At 44.2% G+C, this 17,034-nt stretch overlaps 1 protein-coding gene across 1 annotated transcript in view; it reads right to left on the reverse strand.

Moving 5' to 3' along the window:
• The window catches only part of AGXT (alanine--glyoxylate aminotransferase), a 1,153,507-nt gene that overhangs the window by 956,225 nt on the left and 180,248 nt on the right, over positions 1–17,034 (reverse strand). Inside the window, exon 2 of the mRNA XM_069618136.1 lies at positions 4,174–4,366. Within this exon, the coding sequence (XP_069474237.1) occupies positions 4,174–4,366 (193 nt within the window). The remainder of the gene's footprint in view (positions 1–4,173; positions 4,367–17,034) is intronic.

Genomic DNA, 17,034 nt, shown 5'->3' on the forward strand with positions numbered 1-17,034 from the left:
AGGTGGAGAGTCGAGGGTGGGGCTTGGAGGGAGTTGGAGTGGGAAAGCAACTGGGGAAAGAGGAGACTAAATGGTGGCGGAAGATGCAATAAATGTGGTGGTATTCCAGTTAGGTTATGGGAACAACCCATCCAATCAAGGCGATTTTAGCCCATAGCAATATCAAGAGAGAAGTGCTATCTAGGTCCAGAAATAGAGGCCATATAGCACAAAGTTTCTTGAACAGTATGTTCCTGGTGCAGAGGAAAAGCAATGTACAGCCAGAGATGAACCTCGGAGAGCCCAAGACATCACAGGTATGTGCACATTTCAGGATGGACTGACACCTGCCTGATGATACTCAAATGACAAGAGCATAAGACATTTGTTCAGTTTACCTGGAACATGTGAATATGTGAGTTTACGTGTCTTCCTTTCGGTCTTATGTCAGCCTCTTGGTGCATCACCAAATTGCTGGGACCTATAGTGGAAGCACTCAGAGAGACAGATATAAGACTTATCATGTACCTAGATGACACGATTGCCCTTTTTTCATAGTACACAGAAGATAGTGAGACAAACAGAAAGGACAACATGTCTGTCACAAAATCTGGAGTTTTTTGTGAACCAGAAAAGTCAGAGTTAGGCAGAGGTTAAGGTTGGAGTTACTGGGCTTTTCTGATACATACCACATAGGGGATAGTAGAGATTCCAGCTCAGAAGACCAAAACAATGAGGGAAGAGCTAAAGCCAACTGTTGGCCGAAGGAGAATATCTCTCACAAACGTCGGCAACATAGTGACTTCATTGACTCAGGCTATCTTAATGTGGCTCCTACATTACTGAGTTTTTCGGAGACTGAAGATTCTGCAGCTGCAGGAAATCTTAGACTACCACTAGATGGTGGATCTGGATGCAGTAGGAGTCAGAGTTAAAATGGTGGTTTGGTCATATGTACAGGTAGGCACTGGTCATTCTCGGAAGCACTACGGACATTTTAATACAGTCAGATGGAATCAGGTGTGGCTGGGGCACCAGGTCGGTTCTACAGCTATGGGACGAATATGGTTGGAAGAGGATCTGGGAGTGGATACAAACTGTCTCAAACTTGTGGCTGGGTACTACACCATTCCCTCTTTGTTGAAGGATATGGTGAATTACTGGATTATTTTGCAGTTGGACAACATCTCAGCTTTGGGATATATCAATCAGCTAGGTGGTACCAGATGCAAGATATTTGCTGAGCTAGAAAAAGATTTTTGGCATTCATGTCTCTTCATGAAGAATTTGGTAACAGCAGAATGTCTGTCAAGAGGGGCAAATGTAGTAGGTACCTGACAGGTGCCTGCAACTGGAGAGTCAACCTGGAATATTTTCGAGTAATGGCACAGATCTGATGCCCAATTCAGATAAATCTGTTTGCTTCCAAGCTAAATAGCCAAATACATTGGTACTTTGGTTGGAGATCAGATGCAGGCACAGACGCAACAGATGCTTTTCTCCAAAAGTTGGAGTACGAGGGTTTGTGCACTTGTCTTCCATTTTCAATGATCTGAAAGAAATTGAATAGCATCAGGAAGGAGCTGGTATCCATAGTACTGGGGACCCAGCAGTGGGCGCTGCAGCCTGGTTTCCCATTCTTTTGGAACTGTCTGTGGATTTCCTGTAGATTGTCTTCAGACACTGTAATCTCCTGCAGGAGCCTGCAAAGAGAGAGCCACCCATCAGTAGAAGACAGGCCTTTGGTCCTGGTCGTGTGCAAGATTTCTTGAAGAGCTGAAGACTCTCAGGCCTTTTACAAGCAGCTTCAAGGCTCATTGTCTCATCCTGGGCTCTGGCCAGAGCCAGAAGTAGCCTGGCAGTTTGAGGAATCTAGAGTAGATGGTGTCTGAAACGGGACATGTAACCAGTTAATCCACCTGTAGGTTAGGTGTAGTCTTACAGCACCTTAAAGACTTTTAGAACTATAGGTGTGAACACATCTGTCATTACGGCAGGGAATAATAATGTCAAAGGACAGGCAATAGGGTGAACACTCAGCAGTTGCTTGGCTAATTGAAGGGGTTACATTACTGTGGCTACTGATAGCTACATACACATCACTTTGGGGTGTGAACATAGTCATCTGTCTGATAAAGGTGTGGCCGGATAATGATCAACTATAGTTGAAATTGGTCTCCAGAATGTTGGTTATCTTGCTCTGTCTTATATTTTGAAGAAGAAATTCAGAAGTCAAAGCATCTGTTGAGGCTCTGTTACTGTTCTTACCGCACGTGAGACCTTCTAAATCAAAAGGTTAAGAGCTACACTGAGTCAATCGCATATCCTTTCTTTATACAGAATCCACATTATTGCGTAGTTAAATATTTAAAGGAATACGAGGGTGGCAGCACAGTACAGACCAGTAGGAGTGACGCAGTTATTGACTGCAATGAGAACGCTGTACAAGAGAGTGTCATTGTCTACTCTAGTTAGGTGGATTAGGGGAGTCATTGTAGAGGCCGGTATTGTGGAATTCATCTTTGGAGTTCATTCAGCTGGAGATGCCATGGCTTCCCAAACATTCTCTTTGGGAGCTAAGTTGGAAGAGATATTGTGATCACAAAACTAGCCAAGTGGCTCCACATTTAAGAGATTTTATTTCAAATGTATTTCAGAAGTGGTTTTGTTTATAGTGAGTAAGGTGTAAGCAAGCATAATGCATACCTCTGTGTCTTGCCACAGAATGTATATCACCAAAACTAGGGTAGTGCAGAGAGCATTGGTTCAATTAAAGACACAGATGCAAGCATTATCCCACCCAATACCAGTATGTTTGTGCAAAGTACAAACTGTCCATATAGAGAGGAAGATAGAGTTAATTTTGTTGATTTACTTTCCCACTCCTGACCGATGATATTTTCTTGTTGCAGCTAAGGACAGACACATTGAGGATAGAACGAGTCAAATTGAGAGGGTGATTTTGAGTTCTTTTTAAAACTCGGGCAATATCCTTTGACAAGAAAACCTGTTTTATTGGGGGATTTCGACTTAATGCTAGTGGGTAACGGAAGTCAAAATAGGACAATTTTTGACAGAACAGACACATTATCGAGAATGTGTTTGCAAGATTCTAAATGTAGAGATTGTTTTAATTAAATGTATCCAGGGTGAAGTTTTACACTTGGAGTGACACAGCAGATACGGAAATGATGCACGGAATTTGTATTTACATCGACATGCTGCTTGAACTGGGAACAGTGCACGAATGAGTCAGACCTGTTAACAGACTCGTTTTGGATGAGATGGTGAATCCAGCAGAGCTGAATGAATGCACGGCCGTGGTGCACTCTGCCAGATTTTGAACATTGTTTATCTGGGGCAATACATGGCACAGGAATCCGGTACATGTAATCCATATGGCTTCTTCTACCTGATATTTTGCAGGTGCTAAACAAGCAGGTACCATCTATAGGAATTCCATTCTTGCTGCCGGAATTAAAATCAGAAGATGGAAGAGATGATGCTGCTTTCCCTGCACAGATCGGGAAACAACATGAATGTGATAGGCCCCATCCAAGGAGACCTATTAAAAATGGCCCGAAGCGCATAAGGTCTGTTTTCAACTCCTCGTGCGATTTTATGCCCACATTAAAATGATACAGTGAATGGGAAAAGCTACGTTTTCGACAAGGGTTTAGAGTGGATGAAATTGTGGACGGTTAATTTTTTCTTTAATTGAAGAGGATGCATGTGCAAATTTGACCTAACCTATTCACAGTCATCTGGAGTAGTTGATTACTTCGAGTAGCACGCATAGGTGATGCCCACACTGTGATACTTGTCTATCTTACCTTTGTGAGTAAAATACATATTTTCCATTGTGGCCGGATTTCCAAGATTCTCCTGCCATGTGTATAATCAGAGGGGTGGGGACCATTTGGGCGGTCTTCCATTTCTGCAGGACCCATTTCTGCAGGACCTCCCTCTTAGCACAAGTCATGTGCTAAATGCATGCTTAAATCCTCCATCATCACATCCCATTCCCCAGATCCAATTTCCTGTGATGCAGAAAGTTAAACTTCCCTTACAATTCTCACATCTTCACATCATTGCCCCCATTCTGCCCCATCCTACAGAATACTTGTACAACACCAATTTCCTACTGTATTCTAATCCCATTCCTCTGCCCACACCTTTGTTATTCTGACTTACCAATTCTCTCACAGATGTCGGCTGCCCGCTCACCCCAGATCCCCTTCACTGCTATCAGCACTGACTCGCCAGGCTCCAGAATGTTGAAGAACGCTGCTTCCATGGCACAATGCCCAGAGCCACTGATGGCTAGTGTGAGGCTGTTCTGGGTCTGAAAGGCATACTGGATCCCAAGCTTGATGTCGTCCATGATCTAAAAACAACAGAAGGTCCAGGAGTGAGAGGGGTTGAGACTGTCAGATTCTACGAAACACGCCAGTAAGGTGACCAACAAACCCTTACTAATTAGAATTGAATGAAATGGAAGATCAGCGAATTCTCGTGTCTGCCCATTTTCTTTCTCTCACCACTTCCCAGACATATTTATTTCTGAAGGTAACTTGAACTCGAAGTCAGCTTTATTTATCACAGTCCTTACTTATTGAAGGCTCTGTGCCTTGGGCCCAGAAACCAACCAAGTTGCCTAACAAATCCAGAGTGTTACCCTACTTTCTCAAGGGAGTATAAATCCCCGCCCTCCTTGTCCTCTGCCTGTGTTTTTTCTGTCTCAAGGCAGAGACCAGTGGCGAGGCTTGGACCGGCTGTTGCCAGTTGCTGCTATGTTACGATAAATTGTGGTTGCTGGGTGGCGCAGTTGCAGACTCTTGCCCTTTCCCCTCCCCCTTCGTACCTATGGCGTGCTATTGCAGACAGTAGGGGTCATTCCCTTTACCTCCTAGGCAGGCTGTGCTATTGCAGGCTTTAAACATGGTTGAATGTTGAAAATATGGCCGTGCATTTGCGGGCCTGTGGGTTGGAACGGGATATCTGCTCTATTTTTTTGTTGTGCTGTTGCAGGGGTCGCACATGCATTTGGAAGGTAAGATTATGTTGCTTGTTAGGGGTCACTTCAGAATGCATTGTGTGAGGCGGGGGGGAGGGGTGGGAGGGTGTTGCTAGTTCTGGAAAAGATCTGGGGCTACACTAGTGTTGGGGCTGTCGGGACTCGGGGCTAGCTATCCTTTTGACTGTAGGCCCTGAGCTTCTATCCAGGGCTACAACCAGAAAGACCTGGGGCTATAGCCCCCTCAGCCCACCCCTAGCAACGCCAGGGGCTTGCTAATTTCCAGACGTGCTATTTATTTTATTTTGGGCTCAATCCTTTTTCTCTCCTTTGGCTTGATTTGCTCCCTCAAGTTGAGCATCGCTATCTTCGACTTCAGTCTGCTTTGGAGTTTGGCGTTCATTGTTGGACTATCGAATGCCAGTTTCTCAGTGCACCTGTCATTTAGCTGGCACCTTCTTGGTGCGGCTAGGACTTCGCAATGTGGGTCTTTTTTTCTGTACCATTTTGTAGCTTTTTTACAGGTGGCTCTGCAGAAGTACATGGACACTGCTTGCTATATCTTCAATAAATATGGACTGTGACGAGTAACGGTGGACAGGAAGTAATGCCAAGATTATGATAGTCCACATTATTCCTGTCCACCAGTCTCGTCACAGTCCTTACGGCTCTCCCCTCCCCCTAACCCCACCTCTCCCTTCAAGTTCTTCTGCCTTCTTATCTGGGATTGATAAAACACAGGCAGAGGACAAGAAGGGAGAGTTTTTATACTCCATTGAGGGAGTAGGGTAATATTCTGGATTTGTTAGGCAACTTCGTTGTTTTCTGTACTGAAGTCAGAAAACTTTCAATAAGTAAATGACTGTGACGAGACGGGCACCCAGGAGCAATGTGCATTGTCATTGCATAATCTGGGCATAACCACTCAAACAAAATGTGCGATCCCGCTGCTCTGGGTCTCAGTTCCATTTCCAAAGTGGCATACAGTAAAAACATGTGCTAAATAGCCTGGATTACCAAATGATCATGTTTCATAAGCCCTTTTTCAAAATGCCCGACTGTGAAATGAGCTCTGTAAGTAATAACTGATGTTTTAAAACCATGTTCACCATCTACAAAAAAACATGCAAGCTAATGTTTTATTAAAAAATACAAAAGTATATGCAATTGTTGTTTTAGGCCCCTGCGCCCTGCCTTCCCCCTTGCTCTTTCCCTGTTGTCTCTGCTTCCCTTTGTAAAGACTGGTAGGGGGTGTCTGTACTTCCGATCTCTATATGGTAGAGGAGAGGCACAGAGGACCCCAGCCAAGATTTTCTATTGTGGTAGCAATGGACGAGCAATCAAGGCCTGGCTTCTCAGGAGGTGATGCGCGCTGGTTCTTAAGTACAGTGTAGTCCCCGAACCCGGACAAAGGAATGTCCACACAATGTATTACTGAAAACACAGTCTTTATATAATTAATATTCAAAGGTATGTACACGATCACAATAACGCACTTTGTACTTGGAAGTCAATAATGATAAATATATACACGTCTAGAGTGGTACCACTAATGTTATCAAATCTCATTAAAGTGCATCAACTGTACGGTTAAAATGTCACACAGATCAATAACGAGTAAACCAGCAATAGAGATAGGAAGGAACGCAAGATGGTTGAAACAGTAGGCAGAGCACTGGCCCCTACCTCACGGCGCATTTCTGTGTGGAGATCCCCCCACCTAGGCAACCTGTAAATAAAGATATATAGCCCAAGCCCAGTCCATATATTGTCCGATAGTCTTCTTCCTATTACGGTTTTACCCCCCCCAATGTACCTGGTGGAGTAGAGTTCTCCGACGATGCACCGACCGATCCTTCTTGAGTGCCTCCCTTTCAGGTGGGAGCCACGGATCGTCGAGAGGTGTCGGGGAACTTGGCGTTCGGTGTCGGGGAATCGACGGCCCTTCTTGAGTGCCCTCCCTTTAAGGCAGGAGTCACGGGTCGTCGAACGTCCGACAGTGAACAGGGTGAACTATGGTCGGGAAGTGGCAGCTTCATTCCTAGCGGTGCTCGTCGACGACAGAGCGTTGGCGTCCTGCAAGGAAGAGGCCTGCGGGGCACCTCGGTGACAATAGTTCTGGACCGCAAAGAGATGATGAAGAACTGTGGCCCAGCAAGGGCGTCGAGTCGTCGGCGTCTCTGCGGTCTTTAGATGGCGAGAAACCCACCGGTGGATACTCCTCGGCACGTCGACGGCCGGGCCTTCTCCAGCGGGAGACAAGCAGATGGCGATGCAGACGAGAGCGTCTGATGATCAATTGAAGTTCTTAGGCAAACGGGAGCACGGCGGCTCCGGTCGGCGACGGCGGTCGTCGACAGTGGTGGACAACAGTCCGGGTGCTTCTCCTTGGAGTTCCGCAGCAGTCCCCGTATCGGGTCGGCAGCCTGTCGTAGGTCTGTCTACCAGGGAGCGTTGGCAAAGATCAGCTGTGCACGATGGTCCCTCGTAGCTCGGGAAGAGGGCACCTTACCAGGTCCTCTCTGGGTCAGTCCTTGGAGGCACAACAGCTTTCAGATTGTGAAGAAGAGCAACAGCAATTCTTCTCGTCCAGCAGGGCTTCAAGGTCAAGCGTCAGTTAATCCAGTTACTCGTCGTAGTGGAGACTTCAGCTTCTGAACACGATTCCTAGCATTGAGAGGTCCCCAGATATACTGTTGATCTCCCATTCATTCCGCTGGGTCACACTCAAGCATCCAATCACGACTACAGGCATTCATGCAGGCAGGCAGCCAATCAGGCACACAAGGTATTCAGGCCATTCACTTCTCTCCAGACACTCACAACAAGTTATGTGTATTGGGACAAGTACCGAGCCATTCAACACTCCAAGCTGCATTCATACTGGTTTCGGGCAGGGTTGTCTCAGTGTCAACCACCAGATACTAGACATCCACAACACAGAATGCATATTCGACACACACTCTATTCACCCAGGTCCCACCCACAGGAGGTACCCACAACATACATCACCGGGAAGGCTCCAGCTAGTCTGACTGGGCCTTCACAACAACACCATATATGGCACTTCCATCCAACAGCCAGTCAGGGGGAAGGGACAGAGTCAGGGCTTCCCAGGACTTTGGGAAAACAAGGTAATGGGTAATAGAAAGCAAGAGGCCACCGGGGCCATCTTGTTTTCCACCAGGGATCAACTGATCCCAATGGCAGGGCTGCGGAATCCTAAAATGGAGGATTCTCCGCGCACCTGCCAAATTCTGCATGGAGCTGCCACCAGCCCATACCCTGCTCTGTGGGCCACCCACAGGTGCCCAAAAACATACACTAGGGGCACAGGGTTGTACCCCCACCCATGGGTGCCATAAGGGTATCCCACGGGTCCGTTCACCAAACCAAAAGAAAGAGAGCTGCACCGCCAGCAGTCCCACATGAACTCTTGCATGGAAAACATGACAGAACACACGATAAAAAGCAGTAAAGGACAAGGATACGGAGGCCCTGTCCCTCCGATGCATTTCCAGCATCACACCCTTCCCTCCCTCCTCCCGCCTCTCAGTCAGCCCCCTCCCATGATAGGCTGTTTTCGGCTTCCTTGGTGAACGTAGTCGCCGCACCAGCCCCAAAGCGCTTTTCTTCACGTTGGCTCCTCTGGGGAGCGTGGTGGTGCCTTGACTTTCCTGGGCCTTGGTATTTTGTTAAATAAAAAAATTGTTTTAGGCCCCTGCGCCCTGCCTGCCGACTTGCTCTTTCCCCGTTGTCTCTTCTTCCCTTCCCTCCCTCCTCCTGCCTCCCAGTCCGCCCCCCTCCTCTGATAGGCTGTTTTCTGCTTCCTTGGCAAGCGTAGTTGCTGCACCAGCCCTGAAGTACCTTTCTTCACCTTGGCGCCTCAGATGAGCGTGGTGGTGCCTTGACCCTCCTGGGCCTTGGTATTTTGTTAAACAGTGTTGTTTTAGGCCCCTGGGCCCTGCCTGCCACCTTGCTAATTCACCGTTGTTTGTGCTTCCCTTCCCTCCCTACTCCCAGCCCACCCCCTTCCGTGATTGGCTAGATTGCTATTCTTTACTTCCCTTCCCAGGCAGCCCTCTGCCCATGCAACCCCTGCGGCTAAGGGCCCCCAAGGCAAAGGGCGGCTTCAGCTAGTGTCTGCAGGTGTCACCAGGGGAAACCAGTGGCCAGCCGTCAACCAGCAGCGACGAAGTAAGGTAGGAGTGGCCTGGGTTAGGAATAGAGCCTTCACTGTACTCTAATAACCTGGCCGCATAGCAGACACTCAGACTTAGGTGTGTTTACTCCAGTAGTTAAAATTGCACTGTGATTCCTAGGCCTTTGTCCCCTCGATACAGGACTCTCAGACTTAGGTGTGTTTTCTCCAGTATTTAAAATTGCACTGTGAAACCAAGGCCTTTTCCTAGCAAACCTTTCTACCTTTATCTAAGCTCCTGTCGTCTTGTCCAATTGTCTACTTGTCTCATCTCTGTCTGCTTGCTTGCGCCCCGCCCTGTGTCCTTCCCTAGTGTTCTCCCACCCCTTCCCCCACTCCTTCCCATTCCCTTCCGGTTCTCTCCCCTCCCTACCTATTCTATGGTGCTCTCTATCTCTCCTATCTTTTCTAACTGCTTCGATAACGACTATCCTGCTCTCCTCACTAAATCTGGTAGGAAGACGTCTAAAAAGGACATCCTGGTCTCCTACCCAGGCCTCCCTATCGCTGATACCTATACCAGTACCTCCTCCAGGCAAACCCTCACTGATGTCCTCTTTGTCGTCCCCTTGCCAGACCTATGGACTCTACATATGGTCTCTGTGCTCTCTCCTTTCTCTTCTTCTCGCATTAATGATGGCACCCGGTGGGAAGCCCTTCTGGCCTCCTTCCACTCTTCTAAGGTCATCATTAATGTTTACCTGAATGGTACTGTCTTGGTCCAAGGCCCTCAAGCCAACTTTCTCCTCTTTAATAGATGCTTCCCGCACCTCATCAATTTCCTTTCTTCTCCTACTGCCCCCTCTCTCCCCTCCATGGCTTCCTTACCTCCCCCTGCTGTTTCATCCTTGGCTACCTTGCGCTCTCCTCCTTCCTCTTCTGCCCCCCCCCTTTCGGGCTTCTTCTACACTTCTGCAGGGCATACCTCTGGTTTGTACCCCTCCCCGGAAGTCTTTCAAGGATGGCAACCTTCTTCATATTGCTGCTCTCAACTCCCGCTCAGCTGTCAAACACTCCTCTGACATCTGCCACCTCCCGGAGGAACTTGACCTCAATGTCTCACCGAGACATGGTTCACGGTCAGCTCTGTCACGAGCTTTGACACTCTCCTCCCTGATGGCTACAAGATCGTCTCCGCATCCAGATCCAACCGCTCCGAAGGGGGTGTAGCTCTGATCTTCCCTGAGTGCATTCCTGCCTCTGTCATTCCTATGCAGATCTACTCATCCCCCGAATGCCTCATCTGCAGGCTCTCTCTCTCTCTCTTGGCCCTTCCCTTACTGTAGCTACCATCTATCGGCCACCTGGTCAGATCTCCTCCTTCCTCTCTGAGCGGGCTGACCTCTCCTCTTCCCTCCTGGTCTCGACCACTCTATTCCTCTTTCTTGGAGACTTCAACATACACATGGATGCTTCCTGTCCTTCCTCGTGACTCTTTTGCCACCTATGTGACTCTCTCTCCCTATCTATTCTCCCAACTGGCCCGACTCGCACTGCAGGGCATACTTTGGATGTTCTGCTGATCAATTATTTCATCCATGCACAAGTTGTCTTTCTTAAATCTGTCTCTTAGTTCTTTTGGAATTTCATGTTTTTCTCATTTTCCTTTTTTCATTTGTGCAAATTTCCAATGTTTGATTTAACTACAGGTTAAACCAGACCTCTTTTTTAGATGTATTTGCAATTTCTGCCTCATGTTCATTTGCCGGTATTTTCGTTTTTAAATCATTAAGCATCTCAGAGTCATTATGCAAAACCAGATCAGGGAAATCTGTCTTTTTATCATTGCAGGTGTCATGAATATTTAGTCACTTATTATCGGAAGCCAACAGGTCGCTCCTATGGCCTTCTGCCCCCTCCTTTGATGGCTGTTTTTGAGCCATACAGAGCTTTCCTATTTGTTCAGCCATCATTTTTACTTGGGCCTCGAGACACTGGAATCTTTCCATCTCTCTAGAATCTTCTCTTTGCGGCCTATGCCGATATTGGTTGTTTTCCCCCTGATTAAATCTATTCTGGTATCTCTCAGGAGAGTGATTCCTATTTGAGTTGTTTCTGAACTCTTGATTCATGTGGGGCGGGGTGCGGGGTGTACCAATTCTTTGGCTGTAATCTCCTGGTGGCGGTGATTGATTGTATTGACGTGGAGCATAATTCATATTCTGCCTCATGTTCTGTCTCTCATTTTGTGAGTATTGTCCCCTATGATGATTCCCATTTTCAATAAATCGATCCACATACCGGGGTCTATCCTGGTTGCCATATATCATGGTGTTGGGGTCAAATCTGCTCTGTGTCCCCAATGTCTGGTTAGGACCATTACTACTTTGATCTTGATTTTGTCTCTGATTATAATTCATACCTGACATATCAGGCCGATATCCTGCCCGGGGCCTGTCTCCTAAATACCTTGGGCTAATGCAGCTCTCCCTATTACTAGGATCATGTGACTGAAACATCGGTGCAGAGGGCGGCAACCTCTATGGAATACCCCTCTGTTTGGGTGTCACATTATTTTTTCCTGAACTTTCAGCGGACTCAAGTGACATTTTAGCTCACCTGATATCCATTACTGTTGCCGAGGATTCTTTAGATTTTGATCTGGTATCTTTCATATTATCACTCTCTCTACCCTGACAGTAGAGCACTTCATATAGTTTTGTACTTTGGTGCACAATCCATTCAAGGGACTTCTCAAGATCAAATTCGCGGACTAACTGTGATATAATGTCTTTCTCCGAACCATAGAAATAGCAGTTTTAAACTCATTGGAATTGTGATCAAAAGATACATCAAAATGAGAAAAAGCTCTTTTTAAGTCTTGCAAAAATTGGCGAGGGGACGTATTTGGCCCAGCTGTAATCGTGTATGCAACTTTTTTGCCTCTTGCAATGACTGGAATGGAGAAAAATGACATCTAATCTCTTTTTCAAATTCTGCCCATGTCATGTTCTGCTGTTCATTTAATCCTTTGATGATGCTTGCAGTGTGAGCATCCAGAGTTAAGTGAAAGTATTGTCTATATTGCTCCTTAGGTATATGGAGGGCTTTAAATATATTGTGCATCACTTCTAAGTGGTCCTCTATACAGCAATACCTTTTTTTTTTAATGGTTTGATCAGAGCCTTGATTGATTTCATTATCTTGATAGGACTACTTGGCGCTATATTTGGGATTGCACTTCTTTGTGATTCAACCCTTGTTTCAGGAGTATGGGATTGGTGGCGCCCCCCCAATGGGTGTGTTAAACCACCCAAAGGCGCTGCAACGAAGTTCAGACACAAGCACAGCCACTGGAGCACTATCTACCCATGTAGAGATGGAATTCACCTCAATTCCATTGAATGTGGTGCCCTGTCATTTGTCCTGGGACCTGAAAGTGCATATCTGCTGTTCCAAATCCTTGCACTTTTTAAGGAGTCGATCTACTTCCTTACGCAAGTAATTGTTTTCATCACCCATCTTATTAAACACATTTTGCATATTTCTCATTTGCATTTGGCATTCATTAAACTCTTTGTCTCGCTTGTCTCTTTCTTGGAATATTTTAGCTATCTCTTGTTCAGCATTCTGAAGCTCACTTTCTTTCTCGAAATTTTCTTTTTGTAAAATTTGCATGTCCAAAATAACCTCGTCTTTATCTTGTCTAATATGATCTACCAATCCTTTCAAGTGTTTTAATTCTTGCTCACTATCCTTAAACTGTTTCTTCTTTTGGGACAATTGAGTGTCGAGTTCTTTACACTTTGACTGCATGTCCTTTTGACATACTTCCAGTTCTGTTCTTAACTTTTTCTCCTGTTCACTAGCTCCATCTAATTCAACTTTTAGTCTGCTAATCAGCGTGGCATCATTTTCTTGCATTCGCAGGGACCTAGTTAAAATGAACCATGTTTTAGCACATAGCCGTATCAGACAATCTTTCTCTGCATGTTTAACAGCAGCATTTAATAATATCAGAAGACACCTGAATTATGCTACCTTCTTCAAAATGTTGTCCAATGGTTCTTTCTGAACTTCCACATAGATATGGTCATGCCACTCTGTGGCATTATTTGATGACCATGTTCCATGTGCATATAATTTTGTCTCCAGTTATTGCACCAACTCTGGAAATGTGGCCTTCATTTGAGACATTCTGAGATTCACTTCCAGTGTCACACTGCTCTCATAAAATGAGTTCCCTTTAATGCATTTATGGTAGTGTTAGACACACCTACCACGCTCAGTAGATGCTCTACAGTCTATTTTCCCAGCCAACGCACCATATCTGTAATAGATATTGCTTTATTGGGGTAAATATGGGATTTGGCAGTATTTTCTTACCGTAAAAATATTTGCTTTAATTTGGCGGTAAACTAGCCTTACATTTAGAGTGGGTTTGGTATCACTCTATTTTAGTGACCATATCTTGTTAGCTTGTATTGGTGGTAATTTTAGTGATATCTTTGCGGTATTTTTAGAATGATCTTATTCCTGTGGTATAGTGGTGAGCATGTTTTTTTATATACTATAACCCCATCATAAAACAAACCTTTCCTTTCTATTAGAATGCCTTCGAGTCACCTGTAGAGAGCTCCAGACTTAGAACACTTCAGAGAACCCAATGCGTTTATTCAAGGCGCCACCTATAGTTTGTGGCTGGTATTACTGTTGTATGTACATCCAGTAATCAAGTGCCAGATTAGGCACCCTTTCCCTTCAACATGCAAGGAAGGAATCACTCATATTTTACACACACACATATTTTTCCTTGTAGATATTTACTACTGACTTTCTCTTGTTTGCTATTTCAACTACAGTGGTAAATTGGTAACTGCACTACTGCACTGTTATAAACATCACCTCTGCGCCTCATATATAAATAATTCACAGATGCATGAATGACACCAAAGACTTCGTTGTTTTTTTGTCTGCACTTTGTGTTACATTACAGTTACAAACCACAAAATCTTACCACATGAGATTTACAGAATCACCTGCAAGATATTAAAAGACAAAACAGAAACAAGCAGGTATTTTGCAAACATGAATTTAAGTTCTCACGATTTGAATATATAGAGAGAAAAATAAACATACAATTATTTCTAACCTCTCTGCACTGCCAATGGATTCTAGCAACACACGTGCACAATTTTATTTTCCTCACTTGGCTCACATCTTACCAAGGCCAGTAATCTTTGAAGCCCCCACACGACCTCGCTGTGTGCGCAGATGCAGACCCAGTGCGAAACTCCTCCGTATATGTGTGGGGAGCTGCCAGCTGAAAATGCCCGTAGCTAGCACTCAACCCACTTGGATTTCGAAAGATATGGCACTGTCCGTCTCCTGAACCCAGCACAAACTGCTAACTCCCCTCACGTTACTTCTTTAGGAAAACTCTGATTCAGCCATCTGTTGACGTGGCTCGTCTACCTACAATTTCTACCAATCAGAGTAAAAGAATGTGCCCTGTGCCAGCCTTCGTTTTCAATAAAATGAGGACTTGATTTCCAGAGCAACTGTTTCATATTTCTGCTCTCCACAAGCTGAAGAAAGCGCTAATGTGCACTTCCTCAGGGAAAAATTAATTTCAAACAGTGCACCCAAAGATTGCATTTCATTATGCACAGAAGACAGCATTATAATGTTAGAGAAGTTGAAATTAGTACTTTAGTAATGTTAGTAATGTTAATCAGTTATGTATTCTAATGCAGTTTCCATACAATCAACATAAATTGTTCACCTCTTTATTTTAACTGGCAGTACACAGTGTTTTTTTATGTGTGCTCTGAATGCCTGCAGTTTCAAACTGGGCCTGGCTGTGTTTCTCTACTGTATGCTAGCAAAATTGCTGTATATTGTATGCTGGCAATAAAATCCCATACATGTCCTTACAGATGAAGTGAGTAGCATTGCCTGCTGAGTGTGTTATATAAGACTAGAGAAACAATATTAGTTTGGTAGCTTGTGCGATAAGCACTGTGAGCAATGTTTAGAAGTGATCTGATAGAAATGAAATGCAAAGGTCTTCGGGTTACGCTACAACTGTATGGTGTTCAAGAAAACGAAAGACGTATGTATGCATTACAGCAGAGATATTCATGATGATGTGAGACGCCATGAACACTGGACGGAGTAGTTTGGCGTAATAGGTATTAAACAAACCTCCAATATTCCACAGTGACGTAGATTCAATAAATAGAAGTGAAAACAATAGAGAAGTCGATTACTTGGAAAATTAAAATTAGGTACTGTTGCTAAGATCGAGTAAGTACCATTGCTATTAAAGTGCGGTATACAAGAGTAAGAATTTTAGTTGGGTGTTTGGGTCTTGTGTCAAATGCTGTGAGCACTGTTTAAATGATGCAAAAAATGTGGTAGTTTTATGTTATGGCTGCACATTGTTTCAAAAATTATAATATATAGGCATTACAGCTTATGTCATTACAGCTTATGTCTCATGTAAACAATGACCTGAAACGCCATTGACGCGGTACATAAACATCTGACGTCATAGGTATTACATAAAGGAAATACATTCAAGAGTGCGCCCTCACGCCCTGCAGAACGCTACATTCTGTAGCCAGGAGAGGGCCAAGAAGCTTATTTAAGCTTGACTAATTCTAAATAAGTAAGGCTTTTTTGATTGGAATTATTGAAGAAGTGATTATAAATTGTTGAGTAGAAGGCTGGATGATGTCTGATAAGGAAATGTGTGGATTATCAATTGCATGTCGCGGTAGTTTTATATTACAGCATGTTTCGCGCCTTGAAACACTTGTGTATGGGCGCGTTATAAATGCCATATCATATCATATCATATAGCTGCAAAATGATCCATTTGAATATGAGCTAGATTACTTGTTGAGAGAGAAAGCACAGGCTGGTGCGGAGCGATAAGTAAGTATAGTGATGTAAAGTAGGTATGGACAAGAGGTATTTGAGAATTGTAGACTTATTCTAATGTGAGTGGGTGGCACTAAACTGTGAATTTCTAATTTTGAATAGGTAATTGGAATTTGACACTTTTGTCAAGGACTGGATTAAGGTATGAATTAAATCTAGAGGGATTCTTATGTACAGGCATGGAATACAATTATTGCATGTAACAGAATATTGGTGGTGGACATAGGACTACACTGATGCATTGATAATAAGGTTTAGTGATAAAATGAATATCACTAATTGTCAAGTAGAATATAAATGAAGCATGTCAAATAGACTTTAAATGAAGTATATGAATTTTCAAAATGTAATGAATTGTCATTACGACTACTGGTTTTGATTTGTTTTCTGTTTAATTGAATACAAATCTTTCACCCTACCCCTGTTGGGACTCGACGTTGACCTGGCGTTTGGTTCGTACTTATATATTACTGATAATATATATTATGTAAAATGATTGTCTTAAAATTCATGTTGTTTGTTGATGGTACAACATCCCGAAGAAGACCTAAAGTGTAAGGTCTAAACATGTGTAGGCAGGAATTATAAAGTTATTAGGTGACAAACAACTGTCAAGGTGCAAGAAAGAGTAACACTGTGAACATGTCATATGACAACCAAATGCAAAGTTATTAAGTGACAAACTATTGTCATGGTACAAGAAAGCCAAAAATGTGAAGATGTCGTGTGACAAAATAAATGTAACGCTGTTAAGGAAAACAACTATACAAATATTTTCTAAGAAAAACTGTTTCCAGTGAGGATGATCCAATATTTGGGGTCTGGCGCATTAGGAAGGGTAGACTGTAGGATTGCATTTCAGTTGCTGCACTTTATTGAGTAAGAACAAGGCATTTTATATTTGTTTTATTGATTTCACGAAAGCTTTTGACATGGTTGATCGTAATGT

Source organism: Ambystoma mexicanum, chromosome 10 (assembly GCF_040938575.1).
Source record: "Ambystoma mexicanum isolate Mex_15411 chromosome 10, UKY_AmexF1_1, whole genome shotgun sequence".
Lineage (NCBI taxonomy): Eukaryota > Metazoa > Chordata > Amphibia > Caudata > Ambystomatidae > Ambystoma > Ambystoma mexicanum.